The sequence below is a fragment of the Bos javanicus genome, chromosome 26, assembly GCF_032452875.1.
Source record: "Bos javanicus breed banteng chromosome 26, ARS-OSU_banteng_1.0, whole genome shotgun sequence".
Lineage (NCBI taxonomy): Eukaryota > Metazoa > Chordata > Mammalia > Artiodactyla > Bovidae > Bos > Bos javanicus.
Window position 1 is genome coordinate 5,132,590 of NC_083893.1, and position 15,923 is coordinate 5,148,512.

At 37.2% G+C, this 15,923-nt stretch overlaps 1 protein-coding gene across 1 annotated transcript in view; it reads left to right on the forward strand.

Annotated features, from left to right (window-relative positions):
* The window catches only part of PCDH15 (protocadherin related 15), a 1,038,229-nt gene that overhangs the window by 531,000 nt on the left and 491,306 nt on the right, over positions 1–15,923 (forward strand). Inside the window, exons 6-7 of the mRNA XM_061402659.1 lie at positions 2,270–2,389; positions 14,776–14,886. Of these exons, the coding sequence (XP_061258643.1) occupies positions 2,270–2,389; positions 14,776–14,886 (231 nt within the window). The remainder of the gene's footprint in view (positions 1–2,269; positions 2,390–14,775; positions 14,887–15,923) is intronic.

A 15,923-nucleotide genomic window follows, 5' to 3' on the forward strand; every position in this document is an offset into this window, starting at 1 on the left:
CAGGGTCCTCCATCCATGGAATTTTCTAGGCAAGAGTAGTGGAGTGGGTTGCCATTTCCTTCTCCAGGGGATCTTCCCAACCCAGGGATCGAACCCGGGTCTCCTGCATTGCGGGCAGACGCTTTATCATCTGAGCCTCCAGGGAACCTCAGCCTACTTCCAAAAATTTCAGACACCTACTGTTCAAGTTTTCTGGCTTTATCCTTTTATGTGTGTGTGTTTTTTTTTTTTGGGGGGGGATAACTTTTTAATTCAACTCTGTGGCACAGTTATCTACTTTGGCAACAAAGATCTTTAAATATTGTTTTATTAAATATCAAGAAGCAAAATTTTGCCATTCAATTTTAAATTTTCATAATTAAATATATCAAGAGTGAGTGAATTTTTGTAAGAGAAATCAAGGCACAAATACATTAGAGTAGGTGAATTTTTACAAAACAGTGACATATTTGGGGACAAGGGACTACATTAAAAATATTAAAATGTTGGCTTGGAAGCCTTTTAGTTAACTATTTCCAGTGGTGTGTCCATGTTCATATATGTGCTGTTTAAACCATCTCCTCTCACTTTATATTCAGTTCTCTTTGAGCTGCAGAAAGTAAAAGTTTACCTTTAAAAGCTACTTGCCAGGAGGACTGACTTTATAAATACACTACTTTGTACTTACAGTTCCCCAAACCACGGGTTCCCCAAAGCATAGTTTTAAAATCACTTTTAATTGCAATTGTATCCTTTTTCTAAATCAGAGATCAAAACTACTGTGGTTGCTGTGCCACTGGATGTAATGGGGGTGTGGGGGGCATTAAATTCATAATATAATTCTTTAAAAGCTATTGTCAACTTTAGAACCAAGAGATTTCTTATAAAATCAGAATATTAAAAGATGTACTATTGGGTTGGCCAAAAAGTTCATTAGGGTTTTTCTACAACATCTTTTCCACAACATCCACAACATCATTGGAAAAATCTGAATGAACTTTTTGACCAACCGAATAGCATTGGCTCCATATTCCATTATGAGAATTTCCTGAGGCCGAGTAGCCGATATCCTTTTAGAGAAGGATGTGTTCTTTAGTCGCCACATTCCCATGAGATGTGCTTCACTCCTTTACATTGCCTGATGGATCCCGAGATATCTAGGTTTGTAATCCCTGAAAATGGAAGTAAATGAGATGATTCTTCTTTTCTCTCCCTCTATGAAGCCATTTCTCCATGAAAGAATCCTATTTAAAAGCTAACAAAACATATCTCAGAACAAAATGTAAAAATCTATTTTCTATAGAGGCACAGGTCCTGTGTTTATTGACTAAGTTCATTTATTCATTGTGACAGTGCAATAATTAAGAAAGTAAAGTGTAAAGTGTAAGAGTAATGAAAAAGGTGCCATGTACTGACACGGAGTAGGGAAATGCTATGTCAGGAATGGTTTAGAAGAAGATGATACCTAATTAACCTGGAAAATAACTAATGAGAAGGATTCCATCTAAAACTTGAGAACTGGAGACTCTGGATGTAGGAATACATTGTGAAAAGACTTACAAGTAAGAGAAAACAACGGTGATTCTCTGATGGAGATTAATAAGAGATAAAGCTAGATATTCAGGCCAACTGTGAAATCATGGTCTTATATGACACATAGTGTTTTATTGTTGGTTTAATTCAAAATGAAAAGATATTACTATCCCTCCAATTCTATCAGACAATGGCTTTATACTCAACCAGTACTACAATCACTAAAGAAAATCCCAGCTTTCTCTCTCTTTTGATAGACAAGGAATCCATAGTTTCCAACTTTCTTCCTCAAATTTGCAACCTGCATGTAATTACCAACCTGGATTTAATTGATCTCTCTGATTTCTTTTCTAATTTTAAAATACGGTGATTCTTGATAATTCCTTCATACAATATAAATCCTAGCTTATAGATAATCTGATGCACCAAAGTGTTTTTAAATAGGAACAACAGATGCATTTTCTCCACAAGTTTAAGATGCTAATGTTATAAACTGGTCCAAATGTGCTTTACACTGAATCAGGGGCTTCTGTTTCTTTATGCAAAGCAAGGACTAATGTTGGAAACTTCCAGACTTTTAGGGACTCCTGCGTAAGTTTTCCAAGGGTTCTTTTGAAATACTTCGAGTCTGTGTTTGTGGGCTGCTGCCTACTTTTTTCCTTTGTGTGATTAATGACTGTGTTTTTTGTGCTGGAACATTTCTGGTGTGCTGTTGATCAAATGAGAATTGACAGTTTGTCTTTTGTATTCTTTCCAGCTCACTCCAGTTGGCACCACAATCTTCACAGGATTTTCAGGAGACAATGGAGCTACAGACATAGATGATGGCCCAAATGGACAGATAGAATATGTTATTCAATATAATCCAGATGATCCAGTATGTAAATATCGACTTGAAATGTAACTTCACTATAAGTAGTAAAATTAATATTTATTTAAGCTGATATTTATTATATTCTTCTATTGCTCAATTCCTAGAACCATGTTAGTAATTGTACTATTATTAATAACTATCCCAAATTACATTTTACGATATACTTTTGCTACATTTATAGGCTAGTTTTGGATGGGTTTTGCTGGTAAAAGTTTTAAAATGTCTTCATAGGTATAATAAGTCATTTTTATTAAATCTCTGTTATGTTAGTTGACTCCTAAGCATTCTAAATAAATCACTTCACATGTTATTACCAATGAAATACATATGTTTTATGGAACTTGCAAATTAATACCACCGCTACCCCTTCTTCACCAGTGAAACCTGAGGTAGAAAAGAGGACAAAGACTCTAATTTTCAAAAAAAAGCGTTTTTTGTTTTGTGTGTGTGTGTGTGTGTGTTTTATGCTTTAGACAATGGGGCTTCTATTTTGTTCTCTAGGCTAAGTTCTTTCTAAGATACAGGATATATAATACAAAAAAAGAAGAATTGTTTTCTTGAAACTAGACCTGAAAGTCGTGCCTGCTACCTTTCTCTTCCTCTTTTCCCCAAGGCAGCTTCTCAGAACACAAAGGGCTCCTCAAAGTAGTTTTACAATCACTTAAGTGATGTTTAATTAATGTTTCTCCTTTATGTTTAATATTAGGAATATAAAAAGTGGTGACATTAACATGTCTTTGTTTTTAAATTATATATCTTTTATAAAAGCTCTAAACAAAAAAAACTGTTGAGCTTACAGATACTAACAACTCTCAGGAAGATCTGCCTCACAAGTCGATTGTCAATTATGAATTCAGTTTCTCATTTTATTGTCACAAATCAGTTAGTAACAGTATTTCTATTGTATAGGAGAGAACACAGGTTCCCAGGTGACATGACTTGCCTGGCTGTTATTGCTGTTGTTCAGTCATCAAGTCACGTCCCTCTCTTTGTAACCTCATGGATTGCAGCACCCCAGGCCCCCTGTCCCTCACTATCTCCTGGAATTTGCCCAGGTTCGTGTCCATTGAATCAGTGGTGCCATCTAACACTCAGCTATGTCTAAGCTGGAGAGTCAGGACTTGCTTTCTGAGTAGTGTGTGCTCCACTCTTCCTCTGTTGTGCTCTAATAAAAATAGTTCCGGCACTTGTGTTAAAATTAAAAAAAAAAAAAAATTGGAGAGCAAAAGCAAAACACAAAAAGCCCATGAGTATAGCAGGGAAAAGGGACGATTTAGGGGGATTTTCTTTTTCCCCTAAAAACTATGCCTCCACATGTTTATAGGCAGACACAATGATTCCAAGAGATGGAGAGAGAATGAGAATGTGACAGAAAAAGACAGTAATGATATAAGGTGTTACACAGAGGTAGAGTGGAAAAGATAAAAGGAACAGAAGAGGGCAAGAGAAACATTTTTTAAAAGATAGAAACATGTAGTTGACTATACAGAATATTTCGAAACCATTTATTTTCTTACTATTTAGATTTTTAGAATAATCAATTGTATGCATGTGTCATGTTTTTAGCTTATATTTTATGAGGGTCATTTTCTAATCTTTACTCCTCAGTTTGTAAAAATGAAACTCCCACAAAGTAGAGGATGGTCAGGTCATGTATTTTAAGGAAATATTTATTATGTTGCATAAAAGAAACTTATCCAAGGTTTGATATAGTGTGAGAAAAAAAATGAATTACTTGGGAAATATCTCTTAGAACTTTCGTGAGGCTGAAATACCTTGTTAGCTATGCAATAATTCCTTCTGAATGCTTCCCCTTTTCAAGGATTTGTGGACTCAGCATGAAATATAATATCATATACTTTTGCTACCTACAGATAGAATAAGTCAGTCACATGCAGTTTCCAAATTGGAAAAAAAGAAAAAATGTTCTTTAACAAGCTAGCACTACTATGGAATAAAGAAAGAAATTCTCTGGTCATGGTTAATTGGTGAGGCAAAAGATTAAGATGTCATGACAGCACTTAACTGAGAGTGTGTGTTTTGAAAGAGTAAGCATTAACCAAATCACATTCTTATAGAGTGAATCCAACTTTAATCATCATAGAGACTTAATGATCAACACCAGTTTCTTCTCGTGTAAAATCTCTTGAGCACTATCTTATGATATTCATATTATTAAATTATTAAATCTCTAGAAATTCTGCTTATAATTAAAAGCATAATTATATTATCCAGCTTATTTCTTAGTATCAAACCAAGAAATGTAATACATATGTATGTGTTTGTAATACATACACGTTTGTATGTATTACAAATGTGTGCATGCTAAGCCACTTTGGTCACGTCAGACTCTGCAAGTCAGTGAACTGTGGCCCATCAGGCTCCTCTGTCCAAGGGATTCTCTTGGCAAGAATGGGAGTAGGTTGCCATGCTCTTCTCCAGGGGACCTTACCAATCCAGGGATCGAACCCACATGTCTTATGTCTCCTGCATTGGAGGCAGATTCTTTAACACTAGTTCCACCTAGGAAAATATGTAACCTCAAATTGTGGACTCTTCTGGCTTTTGCAAACACAATATAATTTTTTAAATAAATTTTATATAATTAAAATTAGTTTATTTAAAATTGAAGATGTTAGTTGTTCAGTGTGTCTGACTCTTTGTGACCCCATGGACTATAGCTCACCAGGCTCCTCTGTCCATGGGATTCTCTAGGCAAGAATATTGGAGAGAACAAACATATGGATACCAAGGGGAGGGGAATGAATTAAGAGATTGGGATTGACATAAATACACTACTATGTATAAAATGCATAACTAACGAGGAACCTACTGTACAGCAAAGTGAACTCCATTTGATGCTCTGTGGTGACCTAACTGGGAAGGAAATCTGAAAGAGAGGGGATGTATGTGTACATCTGACTGGGTCACTTTGCTATACAGCACAAACTGACATAGCAGTGTAAAGCAACTATACGCCAATAAAAATGCAAAAAAAAAGACTTTGCATTATAGTAGAACAGAAGCTACGTTTGTAAATTTCTACAAGGATGACTTGGATAATGTAAATGAGTGACATGACGGAGGTAAAGTGGATATACACATATTGTCTGTATGATAGAAGTTTGTTTATGGGAAAGCAATTCAACTCTAGCTGATTGTTGGCTTATTGGAAATCAGGACCACGGTTGTCATATTTTTTACTGTCTGAGCCACCAGGGAAGTCATATTTATAAACAGAAGTAGGACTTCCCTGGTGGCTCAGACAGTAAAGCATCTATCTACAATGAGAGAGACCTGGGTTCGAGCCCTGGGTTGGGAAGATCCCCTGGAGAAGGAGATGGCAATCCACTGCAATACTATTGCCTGGAAAATCCCATGGACAGAGGAGACTGGTAGGCTACACTCTATGGGGTCGCAAAGAGTCAGACACAACTGAGCGGCTTCACTCACTCACTCATGCCATTTTCTGGGCTTCCCTGGTAGCTCAGCTGGGTGGGGAAGATTCTCTGGAGAAGGGATATGCTACCCACTCCAGTATTCTTGGGCTTCCATGGTGGCTCAGATGGTAAACAATCTGTCTGCAATGTGGGAGACTTGGGTTCTATCTCTGGGTTTGATCCCTAGGTTGGGAAGATCCTTGAAGGAGGGCCTGGTAACCCACTCCATTATTCTTGCCTGGAGAATCTCCATGGACATAGGAGCCTGGCAAGCTACAATCCATGGGGTTGCACAGAGTCAGACACAACTAAGCCCAGTACATACCATTTTTATAGATTCTAAGTATATGCATTAATACACAATATTTGCTTTTCTCTTTATGACTTACTTCACTCTATATAACAGTCTGTAGGTTGATCCATGTCTGTGCAAATTACACAGTTTGGCTCCTTTTAATAGCTGAATAATATTCCACTGTATATAGGTACCATATCTTTATCCATTCCCCTGTTGATGGACATTTAGGTTGCTTCCATGTCCTGGCTATTGTAAATAGTGCTTCAGTGAACATTGGAGTGCATGTATCTTTTCAAAATATGGTTTTCTCCATATATATGCCCAGGAGTGGGATTGCTGGATCATATTTATTTTAGTTTTTTAAGGAACCTCCACACTGTTCTCCATAGTGCTTGTACCGATTTACATTCCCACCAACAGTGTAGGAGGGTTCCTTTTTTTCCCATATTCTCTCCAGCACTTCCTGTTTGTAGATATTTTGATGATGACTATTCTGAGTGATGTGAAGTGATACCTTATTGAACTAATTGTATTTTTAAAAGTGAAAAGAAAAATTCAGAAAAAAAAAGAGAAGAATTTGTCTTCAAATGTTCTATGGAATTTTTAATTTTAGAGAGTTTATCTTACTCAGAAAACTGCAATTATGTTAGGTATCATTCTGATAGTTTATTGATTAATCTTATTATTAACAGATTGATACGACTGTTCATACAATAGATTATCATATTAGTTTTCTTATCTTGATCTTTTATTATTTTATGCCAGACTTCACTGACCTTCATTCTGCATTTCAAGTGCTTTCCCAAAAGTAGTAAAGAGAGAGCTGATGACATACCCCTTACAGCAGGGTCCAGTGGACTGGAAGCAGCACAGCATTTTCATTAAATCCCACTGCCACTCAGAAAAGCACTTAAGACATTTCAGTAAAATGCCTGGGCTACTTCTTTCTTGGAGGTAGTAGAGTGGTCTTTCATCATCTCCTCCTCAGTAGATTGACCTTCTTTTGTAATGTGCTTGATTCTCTTTAAATTTTGAAGGAACTGAATAGGAAAAAAGAAAAGCCATCATTTATTCTGTAATGTAAAGGGGTGTAATTCTTTTGAATTTCGTGAATCAGGAAGATAAAATCACTTTTTTTTTTTTGCCTTTTTGATTTTATTGAAGTATAGTTGATTTACAATGTTGTGTTAATTTCTGCTGTACAGCAAAGTGACTCGCTTATACATATATATATATATGCATATTCTTTTTTTATTTTTTTATTAAAAAAAGAAAAAAAAATCATTTTGTAAATGCAAAAGATGTCTGATAAATCATTATCTCGAAGCAGTTTTGCATATAGGTCAAAGTCCAAATTTCAGATATTACTAAAATATCTGGGCTAAGCAAAAACAATATTGCTTACTGTTAGATAGTTTACTAGAAACATTACCTTACACTTTGATACATTTTTTTATAGAATATATTATATGGGATAGTCGCATGGCACCATAGTCATATTATTATTTTTTTTTAATAATGAACATTCATGTTTAATTCAGTTCAGGTCAGTTCAGTCGCTTAGTCGTGTCCAACTCTTGCAACCCCATGAATCACAGCATGCCAGGCCTCCCTGTCCATCACCAACTCCTGGAGTTCACTGAGACTCATGTCCATCGAATTGGTGATGCCATCCAGCCATCTCATCCTCTGTTGTCCCCTTCTCCTCCTGCCCTCAATCCCTCCCCGCATCAGGGTCTTTTCCAATGAGTCAACTCTTCTCATGAGGTGGCCAAAGTATTGGAGTTTCAGCTTTAGCATCAGTCCTTCCAATGAACACCCAGGACTGATCTCCTTTAGGATGAACTTGTTGGACCTCCTTGCAGCCCAGGGGACTCTCAAGAGTCTTCTCCAACACCACAGTTCAAAGGTATCAATTCTTCGGCACTCAGCTTTCTTTACAGTCCAACTCTCACATCCATACATGACCACTGGAAAAATTATAACCTTGACTAGAGGGACATTTGTTGGCAAAGGAATATCTCTGCTTTTTAATATACTATCTAGATTGGTCATAACTTTCCTTCCAAGGAGTAAGCGTCTTTTAATTTCATGGCTGCAATCACCATTAGGTTATTGCTTAAAGTCTTTGTGTTAAAATTTGAACCCAGGTCTTTTCACTGTGAGTCTGTGACATTTTAAATTTACAATATACATGTGCTTTTGAAGTTAAACAGAAACTTCTAAATACAGTTTCCTAAGACAAGGAAATAAAGTATATTGTAATTTTTCCTGTATCACTAAATATGCATATGCATATTTGTGTGTGTTTCTGTAGCAGGGAGGAATGAGTTTTTTGGAAACAGAGAAACAATCACCAGAATTCTGGTATTTTACTAGGAGCAAATTAGTATTGCTGTACTTCCCAGTGAAACTCATTTGTGCCTTGCTCCTGTCATTAGATCACCAGGAAATATACATGTACATGTGTGTGTGTGTCTCTGTGTGTGCAGGTCCCAAAACCAAATCTCTCTGCTTTCAAATTGAATTTCTAGTCCTTACAGTTGAATGGAGAATATAAAAAACAATATTTATAAATGTAGCATGAATATGAGAAGCCACACAGAATCTTTCCTGATTATTAAAAAATGATGGATGACCAGAGTTCTCAGCTGAGAACAGATAATTCAAAGTATGTCATTCTCTGTTTCCAGATCATCTACATCTCTGGAGCTCAACACCTCCTTAAATGGCTAGGGGAGAGGTGTTATCTTATCTCTATTGGTACTTAGTCAGCTTCCCACAGGTTAATAAAGAGGGTCATAGGGGAATGAAGTGCACTCTAGAGAAACATGGAATTGATAGAGTCAACATCCTGTCTCCTTCTTTGCTTAAGTCAGTGTGAGTATGTGTGTTGAGGGTGGGCATTATATATGCCTCCTACAATTTTTCTCATACTTCCAGCAGTGAGAAAATAATTTAAACTGCCATATATGCCCATTTACTCAATGGTGATTTGCCACTTGTCTGGCAGTTACTGAGATACTAAACTGCCAGGAAGTTGTGAGTGGACCTTTCCTAATGGAGACCAGATGCTTGGGGCCTTTGGATACTAAGAGGCTTAGTCATCATTGGAATATCTATTGAATAGCACTAGGCAGGTAGAGGTCAGCATTTAAATTCTCATCACCCAAGGAAACCTGTGCTAGTTTGTGCTTTACAGAGTAGTGTCCAAAATTAACAGAAAGTGGTTCAGGGACTTACTTCCAAAAAATGTAGGGGGCTTAAGGAGAAGGATACGACCGTGCTCCTACACCTGACAAGGCACCGGCGGCCCACTCCAGTACTCTGGCCTGGAAAATCCTGTAGATGGAGGAGTCTGGTAGGCTGCAGTCCATGAGGTCACTAGGAGTTTGACACGACTGAGTGACTTCACTTTCACTTTTCACTGTCATGCATTGGAGAAGGAAATGGCACCCTACTCCAGTACTCTTGCCTGGAAAATCCCATGGACAGAGGAGCCTGGTAGGCTGCAGTCCATGAGGTCACTAGGAGTCTGACACGACTGAGTGACTTCACTTTCACTTTTCACTGTCATGCATTAGAGAAGGAAATGGCAACCCACTCCAGTGTTCTTGCCTGGAGAATCCCAGGGACGGGGGAGCCTGGTGGGCTGCCGTCTGTGGGGTCGCACAGAGTCGGACACAACTGAAGCGACTTAGCAGCAGCAGCAGCAGTGTTCCTACACTCCTCTCCTTTGTTGATGAAACAAATGACTAAGGATGAAAGGAGAGGCAAATGAATGGTAGAGGGAAGGAGGGTATAGACTTTTTTCCCCTCCCAATTCAAACAGTTCTTTGACAAAGTCTAAGACTGAGATACTGTTGATATGCATGATCACACACACATATATCTGTATCAGAGTTATTGAAAAGTTATAGGATCCTATTTCCTGGTGATCTAATGACAGGAACAAGGCACGGATATGTTTCATTGGAAAATACAGCAACACTAATTTGCTCCTGGGGAAGGCAATGGCACCCCACTCCAGTACTGTTGCCTGGAAAATCCCATGGACGGAGGAGCCTGGTAGGCTGCAGTCCATGGGGTCGCACAGAGTCGTCCATGGGGTCGCACAGAGTCGGACACGACTGAAGCGATGCAGCAGCAGCAGCAGCACTTTGCTCCTAGTAAAATACCAGCACTCTAATCACTGTTTCTCTGTTTCCTACAAACTCATTCCTGCCTGCTACAGAAACACACACAAATATGCATATGCGTATTTAGGGACACTTGAAAAATTATAATGTAGTTTGTGTCACTTTGTTCTAACCAATTTCCTATGAAATTCCATTTAGAAGTTTCTGTTTGACTTCAAAAGTACATATATGTTGTAAATTTAAAATGTCACAGACTCAGTGAAAAGACCTGGGTTCAAAGTTTAACACAAAGAAAGACTTTAAGTAATAATAAATATTATTATTTATTATTATTATATTTAAAAGTCCATCCCAATTTAACATAACTAACTCCAATATAAAGAAAAATGAAATAATTGTCCATCTTAAAATTGTGTTATAGGAGCTTAGGGACTTCCCTGGTTGTCCAGTGCCTAAGACTCACACTCCCAATGCAAGGGGCCCAAGTCTGATTCCTGATCAGAGAACTAGAGTCCATGTGATACAACTAAAAAGATTCTACATACCTCAATGAAGACCTGGTGTGGTCAAATAAATAAATATTTTAAAAATGTATTACAGGAGCTCACTATTGAGTTGAGTTCACAAATGACAATACTCTTATATACTTAACTTGATCTTTTCTATCTTCTAGTTTATTTTTTCTCAAAGTAAAATCTAAACCTTCTACTTGAGAATTACCCAAGAGTTTTGTTAGAAATACAGAATGTTTGAGAATTCTGGAATTTGGAGGAATAGATACTCAGAATCTGAATCTAAGTGATACATTTCTACGATCCTTATATACTCTAAACTTTGATAAACATTGTCACATCGCCTTATCATATAGCAATTAAAAAAAACTATATTTTCTTACTAAATTTTGCTCGTTTTTGTTCCTCCTTAGGTAGAACTCTAGACATGTCATTAGAGCAGGGCATTTATTTGAGTTGATCTAATCCAATATTCTTCTTTTTTTTCCCCCAATATTCTTTTTGTTAGAGGGAAAATAAAGAGCATCCCAAGCATTTACCTACATTTTGCTTCTGCTTTTTCTCATGATTATTATTCTATTTTTTTAAGGCAGAATGCACACTTCATAAATAATTGCTTCTTAATAAGTTAGCTAATTTTAACACAAAGGTTTTTCATATACAATAATTTATAAACAGCATTGATCTTAAAGCCAATAGTCTCCTTAGTTTCTTGGAACATAAATATTGATGGGACTACTAGCACATGGAAAATCTCAGATGTCTATAAAAGAGTAATTTGAAAATAAGAATTAGGTTTAATCAAAAATGTGTTACAGGAGCTTAAGAACTTCCCTGGTGGCCCAGTGACTAAGACTCACACTCCCAATGGAGGGGGCCCAAGTTTGATCCCTGATTAGAGAACTAGAGTCCATATGTCGCAACTAAAAAGACTTTGCATGCTGCAGTGAAGATGGATGTTCCATCCAAAAAGTGCTCTTAAGAACAATAACAACAATCCCTAATTAGCAATAAAATCCCTAATTACTAACTGTAATGTTAATAAAAATTCTATTAATAACAATTGTCAACTAAAACAGAATCACAAGCATCCATTATGTTACTTGACTAGAAACATCAAGGTAAGTATCTCCATATCATAGACTGAGATCCTTGAGAAATCTGTAAGGGAAAACAGAAAATACACAAATAACAAATGTTATTTGGAAAAAACAATATATCATAAGATCAAAGACTTAATCCTAAATTGGATGACAAAGAAGATTTTACTGAGTAGGATTTATAGAATTTATAACTCAGAGAAATGAGGGATAGGATCTTTAGGCAGGAGAAAATTAAAAGCAAGTGTCACCTGTAAAGAGTCATGGCATAAATGGAAAAGAGAGGGGACTACAAGATGAGGACACATGGACAGGAGATAATCATGTATCAAAGTGCTTTCAGCTGCAAATAATAGAAAACAATTTAAAGTGACTTTGCCAACAAAGTCATGGATTATCTCTCATAACAGGTCGTTCAGAGAAGGGGTGGTATCAGGATTTGTTAAGCAACTCAGAGATATCACAGAAATGACTTTTATCTATTTTCTGCTCTTCCATTTTCAGCATTTTGTTTACTTCTAGATTGACTGTATCAGTAGTTCCAAAATGACTGCTGACATTTCCAAGTTTTATATCCTTATAGAAGCATCTATAAGCAGAAAAGGGGAAAAAAATTCCCCTGTGTGTCTCTCTCTGTTTACAATTAAGGAAAGTGCTTCAGATTATCTAGAAATAGATCTCATGCACATTCCAAAACAGTCACTGGCAAGGTGTGGAATGTCCATGGTTGGAGTAGATTTGTCAAAACTCACTCTACTTAGGGGCATATGTGTCCCTGCTCAGTCACTCAGTCCTGTCTGACTCTTTGCAACCCCATGGACTGTAACCCACAAGGCTCCTCTGTCCATGAGATTTCCCAGGCAAGAATACTGGAGTGGATTGCCGTTTCCTTCTCCAGGCAACCTTCCTGACCCAGGGATCTCCTGCATTGACAGGCAGATTCTTTACCACTGAACCACCTGGGAATCCCTGCTTAGAAGCACAGCGTCCCCTAAAGCACAAAGCTACCAGTTACCTGAACTCTTGGAGTTCTGACACCAAGAATGAGGTGACTTTTTGGTAAGAAACCCACCATTTATTTCATAACTATACTAACAATTGATATATGGCTCTGTAGTAATTGTCTTAGACAGTTAATAGCCCTATAACAACACACTGAGTTGTGTTTTATAGTGTATATGGCAAATATTAACTGAAGTGTCCCCTATAACTAACTTAGATATTTAGATTAAATCATTTTTACATTCCCTGGCTTAGTTCAGAGTCCTACAGGGCTCCCCAGGCGGCACAATGGTAAAGAATCCACCTGCCAATACAGGAGATGCAAGAGATGTGAGTTTGATTCCTGGGTTGGGAATATCCTCTGGAGTAGGAAATGACTACCCACTCCAATATCCTTGCCTGGAAAATTCCATGTACAGAGGAGCCTGGTGTTCTACAGTCATGGGGTGGCGAAAGTCAGACGCAACTAAGCACAGACACACAGTGTTTAAATAGGCAAAAGTGCAGGGAAAATGCTGAATGTCTGTTTTTAGTTGTAAATATGTCACTTGGTACATTTTTTAAAATATATTTGTATTTTAAAATGTTACTTCTTTAAATGACTGTATCCAAGAAGACTTGTAAAGTCAATTGCATGAGCACAAGAGTAAATCATTAAAAAAATATGTATCAAGTGTGTGCTGAATGTGTGTATGTACCAGAAAGAGAGAGAGTCAGGGAGGGAGGGAGGTAAAGATGGAGAGGGCGAGAGCATGACTCTAGATATTGAAGGTTAATTTGCCTACATTCCCCTGAATGAACTTGAAATGGGAGATTAGATTTGACTCAACTGTTCTCACATTAAATTTCAGTTCCTAAAGTAACTCCCCTCATGTCAGCTGAGGATGTAAAGACACACGGACACACCAACACCTCCCTCCCCCCACACACACATGCATATACTTTCTTTCTCTTTCCTTCCTTTCTTATCCTTTCTTCCTCCTGCTTGTCTTGCCCCCTCCCACCACTCCTTTTTCTGAAATACGTATCTGAGTATTTCATGCGGTATCCACAATCACACACCCACCTGCCACTACACGAAACAGTCACCAAAAAAGCTCCAGTGCTAAAAGTAGGCTGATTTGCTGTCGTAAGTGATAGACTAGTTTATCAGTCTTCAGAATGGCACTCAAACACAAACGTGATGTAAAATCCCTTGAAGGATAAGAGACAGATCTTATAAATTATATCCTCTTGAGGAATGACTGTATTTTCTTACTCTGACGGTTGCTAATACCAGAGCAGCACTGGTTGGAGGCATTTTGGAGGTTGCCCTTATGAACTGCGTGTTACCAAGAAGAAACACAGTCCCTGTTAGGGTAAGGGCAGCAGATTTGAGGCTTGGAAAAACAAACAAAAACAACCTATACCACATTCTTTTTCACAAAAGCACAGTTTCAAGTTAATAGTTGTATATCTTTAATACAGTACTTGAAAATATGAGAATATAGAATGGACTGCAATGTCATAAAGGACTATTATGATAAATCATAAATTGCAATCATTGAACTCTTTGGTGATTAAAACAATTGTGAAAAGATAATATGGTAATAGGAAAGATCTTCAGACATCTGGGCTTAGCTTTAGATATATTCCGGGGATGTTTATGTGTAACTCTAATAATATGTGAAAAACTATCACAAGAAGTAAGTTTCCTAGATATCATTATCAAAGTAAGACCTACTGATTAGAATGACAAATTTTCAGAAATAAGAACATTAAACCTGAAGCTGACATTCACATTCTGTTTTTAGATGATGAACATGTTGTCTATAACTTTCAAGGGGACTAAGCTGAAATATCAGACTCTCTAATTTATCTTATGTTCAAATGATCTCAGATGTATATCTTGTTTGCAGACTTCCAACGACACTTTTGAAATTCCCCTCATGTTGACTGGAAATGTAGTGTTAAGGAAGAGGCTCAACTATGAAGATAAGACTCGCTACTTTGTCATCATCCAAGCTAATGTGAGTTATCAATTTCTGTTATTTCTCCCCTCTGAATTTATGAAATACAGAACTCACCTAGAATGTATGCGCTCACTATAAATTTACAGCCTCAACAAGGTAGCCCTCCGTGTAATTTGCATATTATATTCTTCTGGATGAGGAATGGGGTGGAATAGAATGGGGAAGATTATTCCCACTCACTGTATTCTTCAGTCTTGGACTCACTCAAACACTTCACTGATTTGTTTTTAGCTCATGCTGAAGTATTTCTTAAAGCTTGATTGACTGAACAACCGCAGCAGAACCACCTTTAGTGTTAGTCGCTCAGTTGTGTCTGGCTCTCTTTTGTGACCCTGTGGACTTCAGCCACCAGGGTCCTCTGTCCATGGAATTCTCCAGGCAAGGATAATGATGTGGGTTGCCATTTTCTTCTCCAGAATCACCTTGGGAGTGCATTAAAACTTCAGATTCCTAGACCCAACCTCAGACCCTCTGAATAAAAATTTCAGAAGGTAGAAGTGGAAAACTTGCATTTTTATTAGCTCCCCAGGGAACTTCAAAGTACACTAAAGGTAGAGAACTGTTGAATCATTTATTGAATCACTTATTGAATCATTTATCTTTTGTTACTAGTTGCTCAAGATGTGTAAGTTACTATGAACATGGTCTTTATATGTGGGCAGCAATAACAAAACCTGAAGAGCGGTTGCTTGTATAATATTATTATCATTATTTTAATAAAATTCTTAAATTTATGTGATTCCAGGGTTGATTTGACAGTTCAAGTATATTACCAAAGACTCAAATTCCTTCTGTCCTTAAAATCTATCCTTCTTGAAACTTGGTTGTTTTTCCAATGTTTTAGAAAGGAAAGAAAAAGTATCCTCCACCAGTTGTTCTTAACAAGCTTATATGCAACCAAGTGTCACTAAGTGGCCATGTTTTCTCTTTTTTAGAGATATTTCAGTAGAAAGAACATAAATGTGTGTGTGTGTATGTGTGTGTGTGTGTGTGTGTGTGTGTGTGTGTGTGTGTAGTATACTTGTGGTGGTAGT